Below are 20,392 nucleotides of genomic sequence, written 5' to 3' on the forward strand. Positions count from 1 at the left end.
GTTAAAGTGACTATAGTTATGCACATAACTATGTACATATAGTTATGCACATGCGCAAAAGGGATTTCTTTAAAATACCACGGCTAATGGCTGTATCCAGGCACTTCCCTTTTCCTTGTGCCTTATTGCTTAATCATAGCAGTTAAACGATTAAATCGACATCCATTGATGGTTAATGATCTGGCGAGTTTAATAATGGTGAATGATCGTTTATCTTGAGACATATTCAAATTCCTTTATTATGTCACTTCATAGCTCTAATTATTATTTTTGATTAAACAGAATTTTGCTTCTAGCGTTTTTACAAGTTATGTCGATATTCCTTCTTAATTGGCTCGATAACGTTATGGAATAAGGGTTTAGTGTATAAATGTGGCAAGTCATCCCTTGCTGTGTAAAAAAATTGTTGGGCTAGTTTTCAGGCCTTTTGAGTGGGTTATTTGAGTGGTCATTGGGCTAGAAATCGAAGGTAGACCTGGCAATCCTGAATATTTGACGTCATTACGTTAGTGAAGGATTGCGCATTGGTAATCTACCGGTGATGCAAGAAATGTCGTCGAATTGAAGTGAGACTGATCGGGGGATAAAAAAACTTCCTAGATCGTTCTTTCCGCTAACATGTCAGGAGACGAGGTAAACTATTACTTTTTATCATGGTGTATTATCAGTATTGACCGGGGAAAAGGAGATAAACCAGTGACGTTAGTGGCGATCGTTGTTGAATGACTTTGGCCTCAGCCTCCAGTACAAGGCTTTCCCACCAGTATATCAAACAGCAGACCACTCACACATGTTGAGAGCTTGGCTAGTGGGCTAGCTAACTAATGAAAAGATTAATCACGTACTCAATTTAGTGACCAAATGTCAGCTATACTAGGTAGCTAGCTGCAAGTCTATTCCTGTAGCTATTAAAGCTGACCATTATTTAGAATTGGGAAACTTATGTTAGCTGTGTGTGTATGTCAATGTTTTCTATAACTAGTATGTACACATTGTACCAGAACTAGTCTTAGACAGGAAATATAATGTTTATCAACAAACAGCTATTTTTCTTCAATCACACTGGGTCTAAGCTAATCATCATGGTCTAATTCTCCCATCAGATGCTATTCGACCCCAACATGACCAAAAAGAAGAAGAAAAAAAAGAAGCCTTTCATACTGGAAGAAGAAGGTGGAGACGGAGTGGCAGAGGACACACGGCAGGTGGAGGCCAAGGGTGTGGAACCGAACGGTGGGGAGGACAGAGAGTTCGACCTGGACGAGGACGAAGGAAGGAAGAAAGGTAGGAAGGCTCACACCTGACAAAGATCTCAATGGTCTTTCCTCAAATTCTTTGGTCCTCTCCTTCCATCCTTCACTCACTTCCTACTCAAAATGTCAGAGGGAAGTGCGGAGAGGAAACAAGGAACAGAGGAAATGCGAAATGTCCCAGTAGTGACTTTCTGCTCTTCTAGACCAGTAATCTGTCATGATTGGAACGGGGGAGGAACGCAGGAAGACCAATATCAGTAGTGTTCTGATAGGTGATACAGCAGACCATCTTGAATTTACAATATTGTTCAAATCTTTAGAGCAATCCGACAATCTTGATGACCTGAACTTTTTCAACCAGAAGAAAAAGAAGAAGAAGTCCAAGAAAGTGTTTGATAATGACATTGAGGAGGGGATAAAGGTATGTTATATACAGTGCATTCAGAAAGTATTCAGACCCCTTCTTTTACAGCCTTATTATAAAATGTATTAAATATTTTTTCCCCTCATCAATCTACACAAAATACCTCTTAATGACAAAGCGAAAAGAGGTTTTAAGATTTTTTTGCTAATGTTTAAAAAATAAAAAACAGAAATACCTTATTTACATAAGTATTCAGACCCTTTGCTATGATACTCGATATTGAGCTCAGGTCCATCCTGTTTCCATTGATCATCCTTGAGATGTTTCTATAACTTGATTGGAGTCCACCTGTGTTAAATTCAATTGATTGGACATGATTTAGAAAGGCACACACCTGTCTTTATAAGGTCCCACAGTTGACAGTGCATGTCAAAGCAAAAACCAAGCCATGAGGTCGAAGGAATTGTCTGTAGAGCTCCGAGACAGGATTGTGTTGAGGCACAGATCTGGGGAAGGGTACTAAAACATTTCTGCAGCATTGAAGGTCCCCAAGAACACAGTGGCCTTCATCACTCTTAAATAGAAGAAGTTTGGAACCACCAAGACTCTTCCTAGAGCTGGCCACCAAGCTAAACTGAGCAATCGGGGGAGAAGGGCCTTGGTCAGGGAGGTGACCAAGAACAATGGTCACTCTGACAGAGCTCCAGAGTTCCTCTGTGGAGATGGGAGAACCTTCCAGAAGGACAACCATCTCTGAGGCACTCCACCAATCAGACCTTTATGGTAGTTTGGCCAGACGGAAGCCACTCCTCAGTAAAAGGCACATGACTAAAGGACTCTCAGACCATGAGAAACAAGATTCTCTGGTCTGATTAAACCAAGATTGATCTCTTTGGCCTGAATGCCAAGCGTCACGTCTGGAGGAAACCTGGTACCATCCCTACGGTGAAGCATGGTGGTGGCAGCATCATTCTGTGGGGATGTTTTTCTGCGGCAGGGACTGGGAGACTAGTCAGGATCGAGGGAATGATGAACGGAGCAGAGAGATCCTTGATGAAAACCTGTTCCAGAGCACTCAGGACCTCAGACTGGGGAGAAGGTTCACCTTCCAACAGGACAATGACCCTAAGCACACAGCCAAGACAACGCAGGAGTGGCTTCGGGACAAGTCTCTGAATGTCCTTGAGTGGCCCAGCCAGAGCCCGGACTTGAACCCGATCGGACATCTCTGGAGAGACCTGAAAATAGCTGTGCAGTGACGCTCCTCATCCAACCTGACAAGGCTTGAGAGGATCTGCAGAGAAGAATGGGAGAAACTCCCCAAATACAGGTGTGCCAACCTTGTAGCGTCATACAAGGCTGTAGTCACTGCCAAAGGTGCTTCAACAAAGTACTGAGTAAAGGGTCTGAATACTTATGTAAATGTGATATTTCAGTTTTTTTTAACTGTTTTTGCTTTTTCATTATGGGGTGTTGTGTGTAGATTGATGAGGGGGGAAAAAACAATTTGGTCACTCTGACAGAGCTCCAGAGTTCCTCTGTGGAGATGGGAGAACCTTCCAGATGGACAACCATCTCTGAGGCACTCCACCAATCAGGCCTTTATGGTAGTTTGGAGGGGGGAAAAAACAATTGAATCCATTTTAGAATAAGGCTGTAACGTAACAAAATGTGGAAAAAGTCAAGGGGTCTGAATACTTCCCGAATGCACTGTAATTTACACTGTGTGTTTACCTGGAGTGGAGTCATGTCTATGGGAGCCATATTGACGTGATATTGAAGTTAACAGCCTTGTGTTTATTTCCAAGACTTTGTTGCACCACATTTCTATCTGAATCTCTACTTTGAGCTGAGTCTTGTCACATCTAATTTGCCATTGTATTAAGGTTTGCTGACAGGTTCTCCCAATCTATTAAAAACAGGAGCTGAAAATTGAAGGAGAGCAGAGCGAGGCAGCGGAAGAGGTTGACCTGGATCTTCAGTTGCCAGCAAAGAAAAAGAAGTCCAAGAAGGTCGACTTCCATGAGGAAGGAGAGATAATTGAGAAGGACGATGGTATGGGATTTAATTATTCACATTAGTGACGGGCAGTGTCTTGATCGTCATTGAGATTCTTGCTGGAATGAGAAGCGCTATACAAATTAAATATATTGTTAATATTATTATTATTATTGAATGCTGATATCTGTCTTATACTTTCCTTTCAATTAGTGTAATTGTATCTGTTAAAACATGACCATGTGGTGTTTTTGCTTGAGCTCTTGAGGACGATGCTGGGAAAAACAATAAAGGCATCTCATTCAGCTCCCAGTCTGGTCCGGCGTGGGTAGGGACAGACAGAGACTACACATATGACGAGGTAGGCCTACTTACTTCAATTCAGTTAAGATGATTTTAAATAAAATTGCAAAGGGCATTTGGTTATATTGATTCAAGGCATGCCCCAGCCTCAGGCTGTTTGTCCCTGCAATTCTAGTTGCAACAGTTTGAGAGAGTCTGATGATCATATTGTGATGTCCTCCTCAGCTGCTGAACCGTGTCTTCAACATCATGCGGGAGAAGAACCCTGACATGGTGGCTGGAGAGAAGAGAAAGTTTGTTATGAAGCCCCCTCAGGTGGTCCGAGTGGGCACTAAGAAGACCTCGTTTGTCAACTTCACTGATATCTGTAAACTGTGAGTCAAACATTCTACATACTTTAGGGACTCAAGTTTCTACATCCCACAGGAGAGCTACAGTATATGATGATTGAAGTGTGTTGTTACAGTAGTATTGCTTAGTAGTACATTGGACGTGCACTAAACTGTCAGTATGAAAAATTTATGCACTCACTAACTGTAAGTCGCTCTGGATAAGAGAGTCTGCTAAATGACTAAAATGTAAATGTATTGTTATGCTAAATGACTAAAATGTAAATTTATTGTTCTCTGTAGGTTGCATCGTCAGCCAAAACATCTTCTGGCATTTTTGTTGGCTGAGCTGGGGACAAGGTAAAGTGGCCTAGTATTATTGTTTTTGCAGATTTCGCAATGGAAATCTTAATATCCAGACTTCTGTTATTAAGTCCTGTTTTTATGAATGACTATTGCATTTATTTTCTTTGCAGTGGCTCCATAGATGGAAATAATCAGCTTGTGATCAAAGGAAGATTTCAACAGAAACAGATTGAAAATGTCTTGAGAAGATATATTAGTAAGTAGGAATTATACAGGAATCCATATTATATTGATGTATTGGTGACCCAGAGCAAAATATGTAAAGAATAGTTATAGATGCATATAATCTAAACTCAGCAAAAAAAGAAATGTCCTCTCACTGTCAACTGCGTTTATTTTCAGCAAACTTAACATGTGTACAATTTTGTATGTACCTAACAAGATTCTCAACAACTGAGACATAAACTGAACAAGTTCCACAGACATGTGACTAACAGAAATGGAATAATGTGTCCCTGAACAAAGGGGGGATCAAAATCAAAAGTTACAGTCAGTATCTGGTGTGGCTACCAGCTGCATTAAGTACTGCAGTGCATCTCCTCCTCATTTACAGCACCAGATTTGCCTGTTCTTGCTGTGAGATGTTACCCCACTCTTCCAACAAGGCACCTGCAAGGTCCCGGACATTTCTGGGGGGAATGGCCCTAGCCCTCACCCTCCGATCCAACAGGTCCCAGAGGTGCTCAATGGGATTGAGATCCGAGCTCTTCGCTGGCCATGGCAGAACACTGACATTCCTGTCTTGCAGGAAATCACGCACAGAACGAGCAGTATGGCTGGTGGCATTGTCATGCTGGAGGGTCATGTCAGGATGAGCCTGCAGGAAGGGTATCACATGAGGGAGGAGGATGTCTTCCCTGTAACGCACAGCATTGAGATTGCCTGCAATGACAACAAGCTCAGTCCGATGATGCTGTGACACCGCCCCAGACCATGACGGACCCTCCACCTCCAAATCGCTCCAGAGTACAGGCCTCGGTGTAACGCTCATTCCTTCAACGATAAACGCGAATCCGACCATCACCCCTGGTGAGACAAAACCGCGACTCGTCAGTGAAGAGCACTTTTTGCAAGTCCTGTCTGGTCCAGCGACGGTGGGTTTGTGCCCATAGGCGACGTTGTTGCCGGTGATGTCTGGTGAGGACCTGCCTTACAACAGGCCTACAAGCCCTCAGTCCAGCCTCTCTCAGCCTATTGCGGACAGTCTGAGCACTGATGGAGGGATTGTGCGTTCCTGGTGTAACTCGGGCAGTTGTTGTTGCCATCCTGTACCTGTCCCGCAGGTGTGATGTTCGGATGTACCGATCCTGTGCAGGTGTTGTTACACGTGGTCTGCCACTGCGAGGACGATCAGCTGTCCGTCCTGTCTCCCTGTAGCGCTGTCTTAGGCGTCTCACAGTACGGACATAGCAATTTATTGCCCTGGCCACATCTGCAGTCATCATGCCTCCTTGCAGCATGCCTAAGGCACGTTTACGCAGATGAGCAGGGACCCTGGGCATCTTTCTTTTGGTGTTTTTCAGAGTCAGTAGAAAGGCCTCTTTAGTGTCCTACATTTTCATAACTGTGACCTTAATTGCCTACCGTCTGTAAGCTGTTAGTGTCTTAACGTTCATTGTTCATTGAACAAGCATGGGAAACAGTGTTTAAACCCTTTACAATGAAGATCTGTGAAGTTATTTGGATTTCTACAAATTATCTTTGAAAGACAGGGTCCTGAAAAAGAGACGTTTCTTTTTTTGCTGAGTTTAGTTATCCTTCACTTGTAGCTACAATATACATATTTTTCGGTGTCATGTTTGCGCGCCTCATCTTGACTTTGTGTTTGACTTGCAGAGGAATATGTGACCTGTCACACATGTCACTCCCCTGACACCATCCTACAGAAGGACACCCGTCTCTACTTCCTCCAGTGTGAGACCTGCCACTCACGCTGCTCCGTGGCCAGCATCAAGACTGGCTTCCAGGCTGTCACAGGCAAGCGGGCACAGCTCCGTGCCAAAGCTAACTAAGGCCACCCCAACCCTGGCTTCCCCCTCTCTGACCCCGCCCAAGGGCCGGAGCATTGGATGCCCTTGATAACTGGACTTTTGTTTGGAGTCTGAGGGGGTTTGTTGTCGCTGCATTATGCCCAGGGTGTGAGAGAAAAAAGCTACATGCTCTGAGGCTCGAAGGACTTGCAGGTCATAAGGAGCTGTGCACAGGTGCATTGGTTTCGCAGGCAAACCCCCAATTTTCAGTTTTCTCAGCTGTGTCAGATTCTTTCAGAGCTTCTCTATTCCCTCCAAGTGAGCCTTTTCCCACATTTCTTCAATCGTATGTAGCCCACATATTGGATCATAAAGACAAAGCTATTATGACAAAATAATTGATATTGACTTTCCTTTAGTTGAAGCATAGTGGTGTGGAAACAAACATTTTAAAGATGCATTCCAGGAGCTAGGTTTCAGTATCATGTATGTACCCTTTTCGCACTGCCAAGCCATACTGTACGGGCCTGGCTACGCATCCACCATAGCTGCATGAACTGTGCTTGCTTCAAGCCAGTACAGTTTCGGCAGCTTGTTTACCCTCTACTGCTTTTACAGGCTTATCTGAGATCTGTATAGTATCATAGCAGACTGTCAGTGGGTGGAAATAGCTGGATGTCCTCTAATAAGAGTACATTACTTTCAAACTGAGACTACAGAATATGTGGGAGAAATGACAATGACATCTATTTATTGTGTGTGTGTGTGTGTGTGTGTGCGCTTTTAAGGCAATGACAAGATTTTAACTTTGACTTCCGTTCCTCTACACTTAGGAAACACATCCTTCTGCGTTGTCACCTGGGATATGAGAGGTTGTTGATTTCAAATAGCAAACAAGAAACTTACAAGGTATTCACATGGTATCAAAGATACTCCGGATTTGTTCATATAGCATATACAAAGTCTCTTTGTTGTTTAAAAGCTGATTTTTACAAAAATAACATATTTAACTTTCTCCCATCACTGTGTTTAAGACAATATGTTGTCTGTTGCCTTATTGATTTTCTTGAATTGATAAAACCCAAATAAATGTTTATCATGCAATTTATCATTGAAAGTGAGCAAAACTTGTTTTTATATGAAAACGGGTGGAATTAGAACAAATTCATTCTAGGTAGTCATATCACCAGGGATTCGGATCAAAATACTTTTTAAATGAAAAAATGATTGAATTGTGAGACGTGATTATCTGAACAGCGAGACTGCAATGAAGACTCCCTGGAACGCAACCTAAATTGCGGACGCATGTGCAGTGAATGCACTTCCTATTCAGCTCACAGCGCTGCGTTTTCTTGAACCAAACTACTTTTCAACGTAAAAAAAGGTAAACAAACTCGATATGTACACATTTGAAACTATTGCATTTCCCTGCGACAAAAGTAAGCTATTTAGTGTCACAGCGGTGGCTTGGGTGCAGATGTATTGCTAGCTAAGTGAACAACGTGATGGTTTGTGAGCAACCTCCATTCATTTAGCTAGCCACTGAAGTCCAATAGCTAATGGTCCTCTTTCATTATTATCATGTATGTATAATATCACTAATGCATGTAAAGGTTAATCGAATAACTTCACAGTATTGTAATGCTGTTTATTGTGTACTATTTCAGATTAGTAACCGCGTGTTGGCTCAAGACAATCCAACGTCATGAGCTTGTTTGGGCCAAGCGCTGGGTTTGGCGCGGGAGGATTCGGAGCGGCAACCACGGACACACACAACCCAATGAAGGTAACGTAGTTAGCTAGAAAAGAACATTCCCTTTCAGTAACCTGCTTAATGATTAATCTAGTTGATTATTAGAACTTGTTCTGAGAGGTATCATTAATTTGAATAATGTGTGATCTCATATAGGATGTGGAAGTAACCTCACCCCCAGATGACAGCATCAGTTGCTTGGCGTTTAGTCCCCCTGCCATGCCAGGGAACTTCTTGATAGGGGGGTCCTGGGCCAATGATGTGAGTCAAGTCATTATGTTCCACTTCAAGTGCTCACTTCAGATGCATGCCTTTTTGTTATGAGTCTAAAACCATTCACTTTGTAACACGTGACTGTTTTCTTCCATTTTTCCAGGTGAGGTGTTGGGAGGTACAGGACAATGGGCAGACAGTCCCCAAAGCCCAGCAGATGCACACAGGTCCAGTCCTTGATGTCTGCTGGAGCGAAGTAAGCCCTCTCACATCACATATCTTTACGAACCATATGAGGTGTTTGAATGAAACTTGACTTATTCGTTCCCTTGCTCTCTCAGGACGGAAGCAAGGTTTTCACAGCGTCTTGTGATAAGACTGCCAAAATGTGGGATCTCAACAGCAACCAGGCAATACAGATCGCACAGGTAAATATTTCAGACTATGAAAACTGTTTTTAAGTGTTATTTTTCAAATGGTAGTTTCATCACCTCTCTGTGCAACAGAGGGGAATCGCTTCCCTAGATTACATTATGACAAGTTCTGTTGAACCTAGATCAGATTAGAAATGGTATTGATTTGTGTTTCCTCTTAGCATGACGCTCCTATCAGAACAGTCCACTGGATCAAAGCCCCCAACTACAACTGCATCATGACAGGCAGCTGGGACAAAACTCTGAAGGTAAGAAAAATGATTGGTATTGGAAACAATCCTTGTTCCAAAATGATCATCTATTTTATATCATAGTTATTATATAGTTATACAGGGCATAAAAGAAATAGAGCCAAACATTCCTTTATCCCAGTGGCAGTAAAGCTCCTGAATGACGTCTGGCCTACAGTTGACATTGTTGTTGACGGTGTACTGATGTGTACAGTTGAATCATTATGAAATACCCATGAATTGCACTTTTTCTATTCTCATTGTATTTATTGTTTATATTTGTATTTATGTCATTGTATGCTTGATATGTTTTAATGTACACAGTGCCGCAAAAAAAATATCCCCACGCACGGGGATAATAATGTAATTATCTTACTTACTGTAATGGTTAATTTGCTCACTTGTTTGATTTGCTCATATAGTTCTGGGACACCCGCTCGCCCAACCCAATGATGTCCCTGCAGCTGCCGGAGAGGTGCTACTGTGCAGACGTGGTGAGGACCTAGTGCTAACGCTCCAGTGATTCATATTCTTTAAGTGGTTTTCTATAATAACTGAATAGCGAGGACTGAATAGTGATTTGAATTGTGTTCAGCAGTTAAATGTTCAAAACATTTAGATAAGTGTGCTGTGTCCTGGTTTTATAAAATGTCTGCACACATGACTGTAAGTCGCTTTGGATAAAAGCGTCTGCTAAATGGCTTATTATTATTATTATGTGTTGTCTGCTGATTGGTGAGCTGACTGCTGTTGTTTCCAGGTGTACCCCATGGCAGTGGTAGCGTCTGCAGAGCGAGGTTTGATTGTATATCAGCTTGAGAACCAGCCGTCTGAGTTCAGGAGGATAGACTCACCACTCAAACACCAGGTGACTGGTTTCACATACCAGGTGACTTACAGGTCTCCCTAAAACAGGTCTTCCTGGATAAATAAAGGTTCAATAAAAAAAAGACCAACACATTTACAGGACTGTCTACTAATGTACATACACACTTTTCTGCCTCGCACATATTACACTCACCTTTTCACAGAGTGCCGTTTCCATTGATTATCAGTTATTATTGAGTAGTTAATGCCTGTAGTGTACACCCTAACACCAACTCTTCCGTCTCCCTGTATCAGCACCGCTGCATAGCCATCTTTAAGGACAAACAGAACAAGCCTGCTGGATTTGCTCTTGGGAGCATTGAAGGGCGGGTCGCCATTCACTACATCAACCCCCCTAACCCGTGAGTGCCACAAACCGTGTGATTTTCCTTACAAACTGTGAGAAAGACCTTAGCTATCACCCATGGCACCCTACTCACCACACTGTGTGTTTTTGTGTTGTAGAGCCAAGGATAACTTCACCTTCAAGTGCCACAGGTCGAATGGAACCAACACAGCCACACCGCAAGACATCTATGCTGTGAGTCCAGCTTGTGCTCTCTCCACCCTGCTATCATATCAGTTTGGCTACAGTCAGTAGGAAGCGTAAGATGTTGGGGTGTTTTTCATGCAAACAGCTTGCTGTTTCTGATCAAACAGGTGAATGCCATCTCCTTCCATCCTGTCCATGGTACACTGGCGACTGTTGGGTCTGACGGTCGCTTTAGCTTCTGGGATAAAGACGCCCGCACCAAGCTGAAGACCTCGGAGCAGCTGGACCAGCCAATCACAGCTTGCTCGTTCAACAACAATGGCAACATCTTTGCCTACGCCTCTAGCTATGACTGGTCAAAGGTAACATTTTGTCTCGCACCTCATGTTATGATTGGTTGATTTTAAGACTCATTCTATTCCTTCAAAATGGCCAGGCAATATTTCTAATAAGTTAAATGTATACATCTTTGTGTTAAACCTCAGGGGCATGAGTACTACAACCCTCAGAAAAAGAACTACATCTTCCTGCGTAATGCTACTGAGGAGCTGAAACCTCGGAACAAGAAATGGTGAGTCAGACTGCCTGTGATTGTCAACACATTAATCGCCTTTGAGCACCTCTATGGTGACCTTTGCAAGACATTCTATGCATAAGAAATCTAGAACCACATGTACAGTGCTATGAAAAAGTATTTGCCCCCTTTCTAATTGTCTCTACTTTTGCATATTTGTGATACTGAATGTTATCAGATCTTCAACCAAAACCTAATATTAGATAAAGGGAACATAAGTGAACAAATAACACAACAATTACATATTTATTTTATTTATTTCATAAACAAAGTTATGCAACACCCAATTCCCCTGTGTGAAAAAGTAATTGCCCCCTTACACTCAATAACTGGTTGTGCCACCTTTAGCTACAATGACTCCAACCAAATGCTTCCTGTAGTTGTTGATCAGTCTCTCACGTCGCTGTGGAGGAATTTTGGTCCACTCTTCCATGCAGAACTGCTTTAACTCAGTGACGTGGGTTTTCAAGCATGAACTGCTCGTTTCAAATCCTGCCACAACATCTCAATTGGGATTAGGTCTGGACTTTGACTAGGCCATTCCAAAACTTCCAATTTGTTGCTTTTTAGCAATTTTCATGTAGACTTGATTGTGTGTTTTGGATCATTGTCTTGCTGCAAGACCCAGCTGCACTTCAGCTTCAGCTCACAGACGGATGGTCTGACATTCTCCTGTAGAAGTCTCTGATACAGAGCAGAATTCATGGTTCCTTCTATTAAGACAAGTCGTCCAGGTCCTGAGGCAGCAAAGCATCCCCAAACCATCACACCACCACCACCATGCTTGACCTTTGGTATGATGTTCTTACTGTGGAATGCAGAGTTTTGGTTTTCGCCAGGCATTACTGGAACCATGTCGTCCAAAAAGTTATACTTTTGAATAATCTGTCCATAGAACGTTCTTCCAAGAGTCTTGATTATCATCCAGGTGCTTTTTGGCAAACTTGAGTCAACTTTTTGGACGAGATGGGTCCCATTATGCCTGGCGAAAACCAAACTCTGCATTCCACAGTAAGAACATCATACCAAAGGTCAAGCATGGTGGTGGTGGTGTGATGGTTTGGGGATGCTTTGCTGCCTCAGGACCTGGACGACTTGTCTTAATAGAAGGAACCATGAATTCTGCTCTGTATCAGAGAATTCTACAGGAGAATGTCAGACCATCCGTCTGTGAGCTGAAGCTGAAGCGCAGCTGGGTCATGCAGCAAGACAATGATCCAAAACACACAATCAAGTCTACATGAAAATTGCTAAAAAGCAACAAATTGGAAGTTTTGGAATGGCCTAGTCAAAGTCCAGACCTAATCCCAATTGAGATGTTGTGGCAGGACTTGAAACGAGCAGTTCATGCTTGAAAACCCACACGTCACTGAGTTAAAGCAGTTCTGCATGGAAGAGTGGGCCAAAATTCCTCCAAATGACGTGAGAGACTGATCAACAACTACAGGAAGCATTTGGTTGGAGTCATTGCAGCTATAGGTGGCACAACCAGTTATTGAGTGTAAGGGGGCAATTACTTTTTCACACAGGGGAATTGGGTGTTGCAAAACTGTTTATGAAATAAATATGTAATTGTTGTGTTATTTGTTCACTTATGTTCCCTTTATCTAATATTAGGTTTTGGTTGAAGATCTGATAACATTCAGTATCACAAATATGCAAAAGTAGAGAAAATTAGAAAGGGGGAAAATACTTATTCATAGCACTGTATATTGGCGGACAAGCAAAGACTTGAAAGCAACAGACTTAATGACTTTTTGTAAATTTTTCTCATGTCTCTAGATTTGTCCAGTGTCTCGCCTGTTGTTTGCAAAATGGAGGGTTGTCAAACACACACCTCATGCCTGCATGACCCTGTTCCTATCCTGTGCCAACACCAATGGTGGAGCTGTTGTGCTTGCAAAAAGACCAATCACTTGAGGTCTTTCATCTGCTTGGAATTGGCCTGGCTATTCTGTCCCAGCCACAGGCATTCCAATAGGGGTTGGAGAGTGAGGAGATGATATTGTTTTGTAATATCTGATATTTTATTTTCTATTGTCAGTTGCTAGGTTTCCATCGAATTGGCGACAGACTTTTCATGTGAATATTCTAAAATCTGCTAAAACAAAATCTAAAAACAATATGCACATTTTCCCACCAGAGATGTTTCCATCCAATTGATTTGTTGTGGATAGAAGGCTGTGCGTGATGACATAGTGCACATAAAAATAACTTTTGCGGTGAAATTCCCATGTACTAAATAAAAAATACAAGTTAAATGGGTTTCCATCGCATTTTCAACTCTATTGATGGTTTTGTCACTAAAAATGTTGTTATATAGCGAATGTGCCCTTAAGCATGTGCGCTCTAGCCGACAGCTCGCAGATACAGTGTGGGTATAGCCTACTACATGATGAGATTATTATGGTCAAAAGAGCAAGATTATTTTTATTTATCAAACGGCAGCCAAGCATAGATCATGTCACCAGAATAAGACCCTCAATATTTATTGGAAAGTAGCATCAAAGCTCATTACCGTGCACTCACCACCCTGTGCAGTTCATCATAACTTATTTCATCGCATGACTCCAAGTTTACTTCGATATGATGGTTATTATATCAATATTTACGCATAAAGCATTTCCACCGCCATTACTAGCGTAATTAAGTTTACAGACACAAAAATATGTCACCTTGTCTAGCATATTTTGTTTTGTCGACATTTGTGAAGTTCGACAAATTTGCTGTTTCCATCGGGCCTGTCATTACATTTTTTATCCGACGTACTTTACTCACATAAAAAGTTTGGATGGAAACCTGGTAACTGATACCATGATTGCATGGTAATATATTTTTTTCTCCTATGTTACATTGTTGTACAATTTAATGACATTGAAGAATGAAATAAATGAGTAAATAAAGACAAGTTAAGCTGTTCTTCTATCCGACTGGTTTTTACAACACCTTTTTTCATGCTCATCTATTCTACTCTTGCACATACACAGTGCAGTGGGGCACAACGTTTAGAACACTAAGCAAATAGGAATGCATAGAACATATATGTACATGGTATACTGGGCTCCTGGAACTAAACTAAGGATATTCACTATTGTTGAACATGTTGTATTTTTACCCTGTTTTACCCATTTCGATTTATATTAAAGGAAGTTCTATGAAAAGGACACGCATTTGGCATCAATGTGTGCAGGTCCCAGTATCTCAATTCTCCTTGTCTATAGTAGGCTACTAGAATACAGAACTAAACTACTCTGTACGATAGACTGAAAAATGCTGGTGGAAATTCAGTTTGGTTCTATATTCTAGTAACCGACTACTACAGACAATGATAATTTAGGGATACTGGGACATACAGACGTACTGACAGGTTTAGATCATCCATTTTTTACAGTCTGTTGCAGCGTTTACGTATTGGTCGGAACTAGGAAACTTGAATTTCCGACGTGCTAAATGGTTATTGTTATAGTTATACACGTGCAGCGTTCAACGAATCGGCAACTCGGAAATGTCCGAGTTTCCTAGTTCCGACTAGCATATGAACGCGGCATATGACACAGACTCTGGAGTGTGAATTCGTGTATTCTCGCGATGATAGTTCTGGACGTCATGGTCTACATAAAACGTTCGAACTCCTCGGCGACATCTCTTTTGTTAACGGCATTTTGTTATCAATTTGTGAAGTCAACCGAGGATCAATAGTCATGCCTCGCGTCTATGTTGGAAAATTGAGTTATCATGCTCGAGAAAAAGACATTCAGAGGTTTTTCAGTGGCTACGGAAAGGTTATGGAAATTGATCTGAAAAATGGGTAAATTCAAGTTGATCATATGAAGAGAATCAGTTGAACAACAAATAGCTGGCATGCTAACATTAGCTTCATAGCTACTTGGTTTCGGCTAGCTAGCTCTCCCAAAACATATAAGTGAAATAACTAGTTACATTCACATTTGCGTTGATATTCGTGCATGTAATAGCAACTAGATAACATTTGTGATTATTAGATGCACAAATTTGCTTTACTAAAGCATTTCATTTTTTTGTAAAGAACTTCGTTAGCTAGCTGACGTTAGCGTGTTCAAAATGGCTGCTTGTTTAGGCTGCACTGCAGACAGTTTTTTCTTTTTTTGCTGCCATGTAACTGTTCGCTACCCTAACGTTAGCTAGTTAGCCAATTAGCTAGTTTCCTCAAAAGCCCCTTTCATGCACAGGCAATGAGCCCACTAATTTACCATGCTAACTTTTTATTTATTTTTACCAGTTTTGGGGTATATTTTAAACGAGTATGGGTTAAAATATGCCACATATTCTGTCTGAAATGAGTATAAACGACTTAAAACTCATTCGTTTTGCAGTTATGCTACCCGAATACAAGGTTATTAACTTTTTGTTTTAATCTTTTAGATATGGCTTTGTAGAGTTTGATGACAATCGCGATGCGGACGACGCAGTGTATGAACTGAATGGCAAGGAGTTGTGCGGGGAGCGTGTGACCGTGGAACATGCCAGAGGACCGCGGCGCGACCGAGATGGATATAGTGGTGGCGGGGGTGGTCGCAGTAAGTGCAATCTATTTCAATGTTCCCTCTGCCCTTTCCCAATGGATCAAGGAAATGTGAATGTGGACCGTATACACACAGACCTGTGATCCTAAAGTGGAGTTTGACCTAGCTCGCCAATACTCAATGGTTTCACCATTGCGATAAAGTAATTAATGTTAGTATAAAAGTGTCACCATTGAGTATGGTCTAAGTTTGACCCAACTTGGCGCAGACATCACCTACTGTTTGTTTAGATGTAATGAAACCATGTTTCTAGTGTTTTCTTCCTGGTGGAATTGTAAACACCTATAAACAACTGTATTTAGCTATTATGAAGTCACGGCTTTGTCACCATATAGCCTAGCTGTATCGTTAAATACCATTACATGTGAATTGTATTTTACGTTTGATTTCAGCATTAACAAAGTCCTTGATGTTTCAATTTGAAAGAGTCCAGCTGCGGGCTGAGGCTGAGTCCGAGTCCATTGAGGCTAAGATGACTGGCTAAGATGAGACTGCCTGTCCCGTTTGGCCTTGGCTTTCACCTTACAATGTGTGTGTGACCTATGCCCCTTGACCCTTGGCTGACCTAACCGGAAGCCATGATGACAGCATCCTTTTGCCAATAGACCAGGGGTGATGGTGAGGATTCCCATTGGTTTCTATGTTGAAAGAATAAGTGGGGCGGCTTTAAGTCAAAAACATGTTACCGCTCGCTGTAAGTGGGCAAACCAACTGAATTGCCCCCAGTTTGACAACCGGTTAGGCTAAGTCATGGGGAAAACTTTTGTAGCGTTATGTCAGTTGACACGCTTACTAAATGTGATACAAGTTTTTGACAGCGACTTTGTGGGAGCCTCTATTTGTCTTTCAGGATTCAATGGTTTGTAAGAAGAAGAACATCAATGTCCATTTGTTTGTACGGCTAAAGAATTGCACTTATTAAACATTTGTCAGACTGGCTGTATGTTGCTGGTAACAGATGCAGTGGTGTTCTTTGCACAGCAGTGAACTACTTCAGAGGCGATACAGTGAGGAGAATATAAACTGACATCCACTAAGACAACAAATGCCACGGCTTTAAGACCTCAGTCACTTATTAAGAGGTTTGTCTTGAGAATGGGTCCAGATGGACATCTTACAGGACCTAGGTTAAACATTACCACACCTTTTATTCTGGTAGCTGCATTCTCTGTTTATGGTCTAATCCACTGAGTGAAATGCCTATATGCCACTCTGTTTTGCTGACTTTTTGTATAACCTGTCATTTAAAGGTAGTAGTGGTTACAGCAGCAGCAGAAGCCGCACTGGCAGGGATAAGTACGGGCCACCTGTCCGTACTGAGTACCGGCTGATCGTTGAGAATCTGTCCAGCCGCTGCAGCTGGCAGGATCTGAAGGTGAGTTGTTGGGACAATTTTATATTTGTAGGTGAGGGACAGGCACTAAAGATAAACTGCCAGTTACTGTCCATGGCAGGCCATTTGTTTCTGAAACATTTGGGAAATATTCAGCGGAGTGGCTCTGCCTCTACAGGATTTCATGCGCCAGGCAGGAGAGGTCACGTACGCTGACGCCCACAAGGAGCGTACCAACGAGGGTGTCATCGAGTTCGGCTCGCGTTCGGACATGAGAAGGGCCCTGGACAAGCTGGACGGCACGGACATCAACGGAAGGAAGATCCGCCTGGTGGAGGAAAAGTCTCGCCGCCGCCGCTCCTACTCTGGCAGCCGCTCCAGGTGAGGCTCTACACACCACCCTGCTCTTTGAGTAGTTTTGATGAATTTCTCATCCAACATTCTGCTTCCCATCTGTTGTCACTTTAAAGGGATGTGTGACATTTGTATTCTTGTACCCTCCTGCAGGTCTCGCAGCAGACGTCGCTCTCGTAGCAGGAGCAGCCGCTCCAGGAGTAACTCCAGATCCCGCTCCCGGTAAGATGGCCCCCCTGTCTACAAAGTGATGGTTTAGATTGGTCAATATGGGTACATTTGAGTCATTTAGCAGACGCTCTTATCCAGAGCGACTTAGTTAGTGAGTGCATACAATTATTTATTTATTTTTCATAATGATTGTAACCAATCGTCAACCCCCTGTAGATCCCATTCTCGCAGCAAGAGGCGTCGCTCCAGGTCTGGAAGGAAGTCCCGTTCCCGCAAGTCTCGGTCCCACTCTCGCACCCGCAAATCCAGATCCCGCTCCGACAAAAGCAAGTCCCGTTCCAAGAGCCGCTCCAAGGTGAAATCCGAGCGGGATTCCCGCAGCCGCTCCAAGGAGAAGTTGGCCAGCAAGAAGTCCCGTAGCCGCTCGGCATCCCCCATGGGGAATGGGAAGGAGGAGCCATCCTCTCACTCCCCGTCCCCAGCAGCTGACCGTCGCTCCAAGTCTCCGGACAAGCGATCTGTCTCCCACTCCCCATCTCGCTCCAGGTCTAGATCAGCTTCCCGAGATTAAAGGCATTGCCCAGTTGTTTTTGCTTCATCCACATGTTCCCCATTAGAGCAATCTGGATGTATAGGAGCAGCTCTTATTTGATTTAACAGATCTATCGCAGCACCAGGTTAATCAAGGCTTGCTCAGTCTTAATCGGTGCTATCATTGGCACTTAAAAATCTAAACTATGATCTTGACATTGTATTATACATGGCATAAGAACGATTTAGTCATCTTTATTGTGGGGGGGGTGCACATCGTAGATTACAGCTATTAATACGTTTTGTACATGGGGGAGCTTGTCTGAATGGCTTTGTATTTAAAACAAGTTCGGCCTTTTTCTTTCATGTCCTTTTTTAGTTATTATTTGTATTCATTCCTCTGGTCTGCTTTTGCTTACCTCAGGGTGGCGTTTGACTTTATTTGTAATTTTCATGATTTGAGTAATTACATCTATTGAGGCCAAGGTTGGTTTTTGACCCCCCCCCCCCCCAAAAAAAAAAAATGTACTTGCATGTACATCTTGAAGACAAGCAGTTTTTTGGCATTCAATTAGGAGATTTAACCGGGTATAGTGGTACAGATTCTACCCTTTCCCACATGAGAAGACGTCTGATTACTTGTAACCATCTCCATTTTTTTATTGTACATTTAATAAATGTTCTTATGAAAATTGCTGGGTTCTGATTTATATTGCTGCCATGATGACACAACGCACTGCTTTTTTTCGTATTTGGCCCAAAAACGAAAAACTGAATTCTATATCATTTATGAAAATTATTATTGATTCTTCCTTACGGTGAAATGGTGTACAGTGTTTATATAACACATTGTATAAACGTGAAAAGCGGTGGGGGGAGAGTGTGACTTTTTATGTAATTCCCTTAATATTTTGGGGTGCAGTCGTTTATTATTGAGTTGGCGCTATACATTCTTCTGGTTAAATGAACATGGGTCCACTGTGGGTGGTCTGCGCATGCGTAAGATTCTGATCCGCAAGAGAAACCGCTGGTAAGCTAAATTGAGTCCCCAATTCAATTTGTAATTGGTCAGCTGATATACATTTATAATGCTTTGACATGCATGCAATAAGCGCTCCAGAATCTTGAAATTATAACTTGCAGATGGTAAGATGGCAATTGTCATTTTATTGTGGTTGATATCCAGCATGCATACACATAATTAGCCATAAAGCTATTTCGTATCGCAAATAATGTAAGATTTCAATATATTGTGTCATATTTGATAGTTCTCAGGAAACATATAATAGGCTACGGTCCGCAACATAAACGGTATTGTATTATTGTTGTCGCTGCATGTCATGGAGCGATGCCATTCATTTGAAATTTTGCCAGGATTGGTTGCTTTGTACATTTTCAAAAATTGTAGTGAGTTTCTTTTTTTTTCTCAAATAGCTTCAAGGATTTATGGTCCTCCGCCATTTTACAGCGGAATTGCTGTGTTTTTGGTAAATTAATAATATAATTCGATTTTGCTTTGTGTCTCTACTTTCAATTGTTATTCGAAGAGCAGCGTTGTCAAAAAGCATCGACAGATGTCCTCACAATTAAATTGTTTATTTTTAAATAATAAACCTTTCTCCGAATGTACTTTATCTCCAATGCTGTCAAGTGATAATAAAAGTAATTCATTAAATTGTAAAGGTTTCTAAAAAATCCCCACAATAATTCAGAAATCGCACACAGCATTTTTTAAATTCTTAAAATGAGAAAATGGCAGCATATATATACAGGGAATTGTCCCCTATATTCTGATATTTAATGTTAATAGAGAACATAATACTGTGGATGCAGGGGATGGATAATATGGCCTGTAACCCTTCTGACATTCAGGCCCCTTAGCACTGCAATCCTAATATGTGAAATTGTTATGATCTCTTTACAGAGGCAGTAGGTGAGGTCTGCCATGAGTGCCAAAGTGGAGCTGGATGTTTCAGCCAAAAAAGCAGATCCCACTCCCCTCACTGACTCCAGTGATTCCCTCTCCAATGACAGTCTGTCAAATAAGACACGCCCACAGACCACCACAGCACTCATCCTGCCAGGTGAGATAAGGCCACCATAACTCTTCTGGAACTATGACACTCAATAGCGTACCGTAATGAATTGCACCCTGAACATTTTTCAACTCAGAGATATGCTGCACAATGTCCTAAATGTTGACAAACCAGAGAGGGTACATACTACCCTCCTACTAGTCTCACGTAGCTATATCATATCTTCACATTCGCTCAGAACTCAGAAGCCTGGCTCTT

At 42.1% G+C, this 20,392-nt stretch overlaps 3 protein-coding genes across 9 annotated transcripts; all 3 read left to right on the forward strand.

Moving 5' to 3' along the window:
• The first annotated feature begins 542 nt into the window (after positions 1 to 542).
• LOC311148278 (eukaryotic translation initiation factor 2 subunit 2-like) lies at positions 543 to 7,691 on the forward strand. Of its 3 annotated transcripts, none has more exons than XM_084185189.1 (9): positions 543 to 633; positions 1,104 to 1,284; positions 1,574 to 1,674; positions 3,540 to 3,672; positions 3,876 to 3,976; positions 4,144 to 4,292; positions 4,551 to 4,607; positions 4,724 to 4,809; positions 6,450 to 7,691. In XM_084185189.1, the coding sequence occupies exons 1-9, from the start codon at positions 619 to 621 to the stop codon at positions 6,623 to 6,625; spliced, it is 999 nt and encodes a 332-aa protein (XP_084041315.1). In that variant the 5' UTR covers positions 543 to 618; the 3' UTR covers positions 6,626 to 7,691. The 3 variants fall into 3 exon arrangements, with proteins under 3 accessions (XP_084041315.1, XP_084041317.1, XP_084041316.1); XM_084185191.1 differs by having other exon boundaries at positions 7,417 to 7,691; XM_084185190.1 differs by lacking the exon at positions 6,450 to 7,691 and adding an exon at positions 5,362 to 5,749.
• Positions 7,417 to 14,065, forward strand: LOC311148274 (mRNA export factor; the record flags this gene model as incomplete). 5 transcript variants are annotated; one of them, XM_084185179.1, is made up of 13 exons in its annotated part: positions 7,417 to 7,492; positions 8,251 to 8,369; positions 8,493 to 8,597; positions 8,713 to 8,805; positions 8,891 to 8,977; positions 9,145 to 9,231; positions 9,636 to 9,707; positions 9,974 to 10,102; positions 10,336 to 10,442; positions 10,546 to 10,621; positions 10,741 to 10,935; positions 11,059 to 11,144; positions 12,930 to 14,065. In XM_084185179.1, coding segments are annotated over exons 2-13 (1,119 nt in total). In that variant the 5' UTR covers positions 7,417 to 7,492; positions 8,251 to 8,288. The 5 variants fall into 5 exon arrangements, with proteins under 5 accessions (XP_084041305.1, XP_084041308.1, XP_084041307.1 ...); XM_084185182.1 differs by having other exon boundaries at positions 9,974 to 10,081; XM_084185180.1 differs by lacking the exon at positions 7,417 to 7,492 and adding an exon at positions 7,841 to 7,967.
• A 697-nt stretch (positions 14,066 to 14,762) lies between these two features.
• Positions 14,763 to 18,793, forward strand: LOC311148277 (serine/arginine-rich splicing factor 6-like). Its single transcript, XM_084185188.1, has 6 exons — positions 14,763 to 14,955; positions 15,549 to 15,703; positions 16,960 to 17,084; positions 17,221 to 17,423; positions 17,550 to 17,618; positions 17,784 to 18,793. Exons 1-6 carry the CDS (start codon positions 14,849 to 14,851, stop codon positions 18,136 to 18,138), a joined length of 1,014 nt encoding a protein of 337 aa, XP_084041314.1. The 5' UTR covers positions 14,763 to 14,848; the 3' UTR covers positions 18,139 to 18,793.
• Positions 18,794 to 20,392: the final 1,599 nt, after the last annotated feature.

Source organism: Coregonus lavaretus, assembly GCF_964263955.1.
Source record: "Coregonus lavaretus genome assembly, chromosome: 20".
In the NCBI taxonomy this organism is placed as follows: Eukaryota; Metazoa; Chordata; class Actinopteri; order Salmoniformes; family Salmonidae; genus Coregonus; species Coregonus lavaretus.

Bases quoted from the DNA above. Each gene is read 5' to 3' on its own strand.
- LOC311148278 (XM_084185189.1), top strand. The intron at 1,675-3,539 runs GTATGTTATATA...TATTAAAAACAG, and splicing joins ACATTGAGGAGGGGATAAAG to GAGCTGAAAATTGAAGGAGA. The intron at 3,977-4,143 runs GTAGGCCTACTT...TGTCCTCCTCAG, and splicing joins GAGACTACACATATGACGAG to CTGCTGAACCGTGTCTTCAA.
- LOC311148277 (XM_084185188.1), top strand. From the start codon at position 14,849: ATGCCTCGCGTCTATGTTGGAAAATTGAGTTATCATGCTCGAGAAAAA. The intron at 14,956-15,548 runs GTAAATTCAAGT...TTAATCTTTTAG, and splicing joins GAAATTGATCTGAAAAATGG to ATATGGCTTTGTAGAGTTTG. The intron at 17,085-17,220 runs GTGAGTTGTTGG...CTGCCTCTACAG, and splicing joins GCAGCTGGCAGGATCTGAAG to GATTTCATGCGCCAGGCAGG.